Raw genomic sequence first — 6,000 nt, 5'->3', positions numbered from 1 at the left:
CTCTTCCAAAGTGAGGAGAGTAATTTTAGCCTCTTTCACCTCTCGTTACGTTCATGTGGAGCAGCAAAGCCAGAGGTACGGTCCCGAATGTGGAGGCCACAATAGAAACATCCCTAGACTGAAAGCCTAGGGTAGCATAGCAGACCTTTCAACGGTTGCTCCTTGTTCAGATATCGTGATGGACAAATGCTCTCAAACGTATCCAGACACGTGCACAGATGGACTCCGACTGCACCTTCTTGGTTCATGTGTATAAAAACTATTTTACAGCCTCCACTATTGTTCAAGACCCATTTTGGTGTGGCTCGGTCCAGCGCTAGAGCGAGGAGGGTGGTGTCGTAGGTCGTCGTCCTTGGCCGTCTCCTTTAGGTGTCGTCTTAGTCAGCGCTGGCCAGTCAGATTTACTGATCACCAAAGTACGAATGACTTCTCTTTTTAGGAAACCTTGCGTTCCATGATGTGGCTGTTTTGATCGGCTACCAAACATGAAGGGGAACTCCACTGGCTTTTTCAAAGTTTCTGCATGAGTAAATGGTTAACATGTCAACAAAGTCATTAGGATGTTTGGTGTGAAATGCTGCGGTCCAGAGAAACGTGATAGGAACCAGACGGCCACCTCTAAAAGCTCCCTCACAGAAAGTTATTACATGAAATGTAAAAAAAACAACAAAAAAAAAACCTAAAAAAAAAAAGGTCCACTGGTGGTTTTGGATAGTAAATAAAATGGTTACATTTGACATTGTGACCTCTGGTTCCTATCACCACCACTGTAAAGCTTCTCCACGGATTAATTACTTCACATCAAATCACTCTGAATGAAAAAATCTGTGGAATTCTCCTTTAAGGATTTCTTCAAATGAGCGGCACGGTAGGGGGTGATAAAGTTGTTTGTCATTGTGGGAAACTGCCTGGCAACCTACGCAAGGCTGCGTTAAACTCTTAAAGAGACCAGCTGAAAAAGACATTTTGGGGGGGAAAAAAGAAGTGAAATTCCAGGGAAATTCCACCTATTTTTCTAAATTTTACGGTAAGGGGGGGAAGTGTTGAAAAACTGCCTTGCAACATAAAGAAGGCTGTGGTAAGCTGTTAAAGAATAGTGAATGTCACAGATCTGCACCCTGGAATTCGGGGTTCATCTCCCCAGCGTGATGTTAGATGTTACGTTTGAGAGGGTTAACAGACTCTGCTTCCAGTTCTTCCAGCGTTAGAGATGAGTCCCTGATGTGTGTATGTTTGTCTGCATCTCTCGGCAGCTGGCCGGTCGTGGTCTGATTAAAGGTCGAGATCACCTGATGTGGGTGCTGCTGCAGTTCATCTCCGGAAGCATCCAGAAGAACGCGCTGGCTGACTTCCTGCCCGTCATGAAGCTGTTTGACCTGCTGTACCCTGAGAAAGAGGTAAGATCAGTAAGTCTCACTGATCTGTCTGTTTCAGCACGGCACACGTCTTGCGTCCTCCAAAGTTTCAGGGTAAAATGAGTTGGTTTTTATGATAAAGCATTTTTGAAATTCTCCTGTGGCTCTTGCCTTCAGAAGCTCGCCTAGATAGCTCTTTAGAGGACACTGCTCAGTTAAGTGATACGTTATTAATCCCACAAACGGGGAAATTCCACCATTTAACCCATCCGTGAAGTGAAACACCACATACACACTAGTGAATACACACACACTAGGGGGCAGTGAGCACACTTGCCCGGAGCGGTGGGCAGCCCTGTCCACAGTGCCCGGGGAGCAGTTGGGGGTTAGGCGTCTTGCTCAAGGACACCTCAGTCATGGTCTGTCGGCTCTGGGGATCGAACCGGCGACCTTACGGTCACAGGGCCAGTTCCCTGACCTCCAGCCCACGACTGCCCCCATGGTTACGCTCTAACAGCTGCAACCAGTATATTAAGTTTACTTAATATACTTCAATTTCTGATTTTACACAGGATCCTGAGCGTGTCTAACGTTAACAAATACAACCAACATTGTTCATGAGGTCTGCTCACTGAGTGGGCGGGCCTACATGTTCAGGAGACCCATCACTCTAAATTAGTAGACCAATATTGTGGTTTTGTGCTCTTTCTTTTGCAGTGCATTCCTGTTCCAGACATCAACAAGCCCCAGTCCACCCACGCCTTCGCCATGACCTGCATTTGGATCCACCTCAACCGCAAAGCCCAGAATGACAACTCTAAACTCCAGATTCCTATTCCGCACTCGCTCAAACTGCACCACGAGTAAGTGGCTAGCGCGCACACACACACACACACACACACACACACACACACACACACACACACACACACACACACACACACACGAAAGAAACACCCCACAGATCTCCAGTCGCTTGTCCAAAGATACTGCGTCCGCACTCACAAATAAGGCACGAACAAATGACTCATTTACTCGCACACATGTAGACACAGTGTGAGCTCGTCGTCCTGTGCTTGCCCCAGCAGAGTAACATATGGGCGTGAAACAGAAATCTTTTGTATGGCTCTGAATTTGGTGCCAGAGACATTCTGTAACTATAACTCGGGTCTGTTTTGATGGTAGAGATCACTACGGGATGATATTGTACGTCACTACACGTTACAGCTAAAGGAGCCTTTATGAATTGTTCGAAATCCGTAGGCATTACTGTGGCGTTTGTCCCTATAACTGCCTCCAGTCTTCTGGGAAGCTTCTACAAGATTTTGGAGAGCGTCTGGGGCAATTTTTAGGCTAAGCCAACCCCATATCATCATCCCTCCTCCACCAAAGGACAGCTGGCACAGTGCAGTCAGGCAGGTAACGCTCTCCTGGCATTCGCCAAACCCAGACTCGTCCATCAGACTGACAGATGGAGAAGCTGATTCATCTACAGAATCCATAGAGATACCACTTGTCCAGAGTCCAGTGGCGCCGTGAACACCACTCAATCCAACGCTTACCATTGTGTATTTTGATCTTAGGCTTGTGTGCAGCTGCTCAGCCATGGAGACCCTTTTCGTGAAGCTCCTAATGTGCAGTTCTTGTGCTGATGTTGCTTCCAGAGGTAGTTTGGAACCCTTTAGTGATTCAACAGAGGATAAGGTCTGTGTACGTAAGCACTCAGCAGCCTCAGTCTGTGAGTTTGTGTGGTTTACTGCTTTGTTGGCTGAGCTGTTGTTTCTCCTGGACACTTCCATTTCACAGTAATAGCACTCACAGTTGTCTAGGGCAGATCTAGCAGCACTGAAATTTCACACACTGACTTGCAGAGGTGGCATCCTATGAAAGTACCATCTTTAGCGTTCCAGAGCACATCTGTGCGACCAATTCCACTGCCAGTGTCCATGTAGTGTATCTGTATTGGAAGATAATCTGTATAAGCAGAATGTTTAGGCGACACTGGCGAACCGCTTTGTTGACCCTCTGAAATAGCGTAATTCTAGTACACGTGATTTCGTTCTGTAAATGTTTACGTTTCTGTAAATTCTCTAAATGTTTATGCATCTACATTGTTAGGCGTTTACAACGTATTGCTTGTAGGCATTGTCTCAGAATTCCCATATCAGTGCATCCCTGACCACGGCCCACTTTATAACCCGTTTGTCCACCCACAGTGTGTGTGTGTGTGTGTGTGTGTGTGTGTGTGTGTGTGTTCACTATAAATGAAAGCAGGTGGCGGTACTTTGCTCTGAGCTAGTGGGTGTTCTGCATATTTCAGAAGCTCTACTGATTGTGGTACAAGAGGCCATTTACTGCTTGTAAATGTTTGCTGCCTGCTGCTGATGCTGTTTAACGGTTTTATTTTTGGAGACCCTTTTTTGGCTCACTAAAACATTGCGTCTCATAAAAAGTGTTTTTTTTTTTTAAAAATATACCAACAACAGAAATTCAAGGAAAAAACAACAAGGTGGTTTGCTTTTCCTTTTTCTCTATATTCAGTGTTTTAATTCAATATAATTAGTTAATATATAAGTTGAAGTTTGGGGCAGTCGTGGGCTGGAGGTTAGGGAACCGGCCCTGTGACCGGAAGGTTGTCGGTTCGATCCCAGTCCATGACTGAGGTGTCCTTGAGCAAGACACCTAACCCCCAACTGCTCCCTGGGCGCCGTGGATAGGACTGCCCACCGCTCCGGGCAAGTGTGCTCACTGCCCCCTAGTGTTTGTGTGTGTGTGTGCTCACTAGTGTGGATGTGGTGTTTCACTTCACGGATGGGTTAAATGCAGAGGTGGAATCCCCTTTTGAGTCTTGGTTCCTCTCAGTGTTTCTTCCTCTTCATCTTAGGGAGTTTCTCCTTGCCCCTCTCGGTACTCGTGGGTGCTCGAGCCTGGGTTTTCTGTGAAGGTGTTTTGTGACAGCGCTGTTATAAAAAGCACTATATAAATAAACTTGACTTTGATTTTGAAATTACACCAAACCTGAGGATCATCATCATGTTTGTGTTAGAGTTTATTTATTTTTAATCTTGTTCTCCGTCTGCTTCAGGTTTCTACAGCAGAGCTTGCGCAACAAGAGCCTGCCGATGACGGACTACAAGATAGCCCTCCTGTGTAATGCTTACTCCACCAACTCGGAGTGCTTCACGCTGCCCATGGGCGTCCTGGTGGAGACCATCTATGGAAACGGGAACGTGCGCATGTCACTGCCGGGAACCAACTGCGTGGCGTCCGGCTCCGTCACTCCTCTGCCCATGAACCTCCTCGATTCGCTCACCGTCCATGCCAAGATGAGGTGAGAGCGGTCCGTCATGGAAACTTCTCAGAGCTGGTTTACATTAGCCTCCGTTCCTCTTCAGGGCCAAACGGTTGTGACCTTTCAGCGGCATTTCCACTCGGTCTGTCATTGGACAGCTTGGATAAATGAGCTGTTTGAGTAGGGTGGCTGTTTAGTTTTACATCCAGGCCGCTTCTGTATGACCGTGTCCTGTGCCGCGTTCACGGAGAACGAAAAGACTACAACTCCAAATCTCTATGTTGTCATTCAGCATAATGAGTGGCGACAGCAGGCGTGTTAATTATTTATTACGTACACGGTGCTCCGATGCTGCCCACTGCAGTAATTCCTGTCAATGCTGTAATTTTTCTCAGTTCTGATTTAGCAGCACAAACAAGTGGAAACAGAGACCGAACCTTGCTGCGTCTCGCTACACCCCACCCTGCTTACAGTGAGAAGGAGGTAAAGAGTAGCAGCGGAGACCCTTCAATAGCACGGCCCAGTCCCAGCTCTTATTTCTACACCTACCTTGTTATCGTCTCCAAAAGCTGCTCTAAAAGGGGCTCAAACTGGGCTACAAGCACTTGAGTGGAATTGTGGATGGATGGATGGATGGATGGATGGATGGATGGATGGATGGATGGATGGATGGATGGATGCTTTATTGATCCTGAAGGAAATTTAGCAGCATTTATTTGCGCCGTGTTCGGTGTGTAATGGCCTTAACGCTGACAGAAGCACTCGTCTCACCAGAAAGAAATAGCGCCACCTTGTGATTAAGACTGATATGCATTTTGAAAACCCATCTATTAACAATAGACTCAAGACACGTAAAAATATTGGTAATTATAAAGCCAAATATCGCTGCTTCGGTGTGCGAGTACCAGCACTGTTTCAAACCGTATCAGTGCTTCGTCCATCCCTGGAAATGAGGCCGCTGCGCTGGAATAGCCCGGGCAGGGTTTTGCCGTGTGGGTCTGCGATGGTGTTTGAGCTAAAAATGCAGCCGAGAGTAAGACCTCATAAGAATCATCGTTAGTCCTCAGCTGTAGTTTATACTTGTGTCTCCCCAGTGACGTTCGTGATGGAGAATTGCTGGAAGGATTTTTCTCGGTGCTGAACTCCTTCCTAGATTTCATGCAAAGGCGTAATGAGGGTCGGAGCGGTATCTCTCCACGGCCCGCTGTGCTGATCCTGTTAGTTTTACATTCTCTCCAGCCTTGAGTGGGCTGCTTTTAAACCTCTTGCTTCTGAGCTGAGAAATATTGTATCTGTTTGTTGTTTTTTTATACAGCGTGATTCAAAAAGATTCATGTAATTATGTAATTGTAC

The 6,000-nt window shown here is 46.6% G+C and overlaps 1 protein-coding gene across 2 annotated transcripts in view; it reads left to right on the top strand.

The window, feature by feature from the left end:
• The window catches only part of med23 (mediator complex subunit 23), a 70,864-nt gene that overhangs the window by 16,052 nt on the left and 48,812 nt on the right, over positions 1-6,000 (top strand). For both annotated transcript variants that reach the window (XM_017720774.2, XM_017720775.2), the window contains 3 exons: positions 1,254-1,397; positions 2,073-2,218; positions 4,441-4,686. In XM_017720774.2, coding sequence (XP_017576263.1) covers positions 1,254-1,397; positions 2,073-2,218; positions 4,441-4,686 — 536 coding nt within the window. The remainder of the gene's footprint in view (positions 1-1,253; positions 1,398-2,072; positions 2,219-4,440; positions 4,687-6,000) is intronic.

Source organism: Pygocentrus nattereri, chromosome 4 (assembly GCF_015220715.1).
Source record: "Pygocentrus nattereri isolate fPygNat1 chromosome 4, fPygNat1.pri, whole genome shotgun sequence".
In the NCBI taxonomy this organism is placed as follows: Eukaryota; Metazoa; Chordata; class Actinopteri; order Characiformes; family Serrasalmidae; genus Pygocentrus; species Pygocentrus nattereri.
Note: the sequence above shows the minus strand (reverse complement) of the source record. Positions and strands in the feature narration are given on the sequence as shown.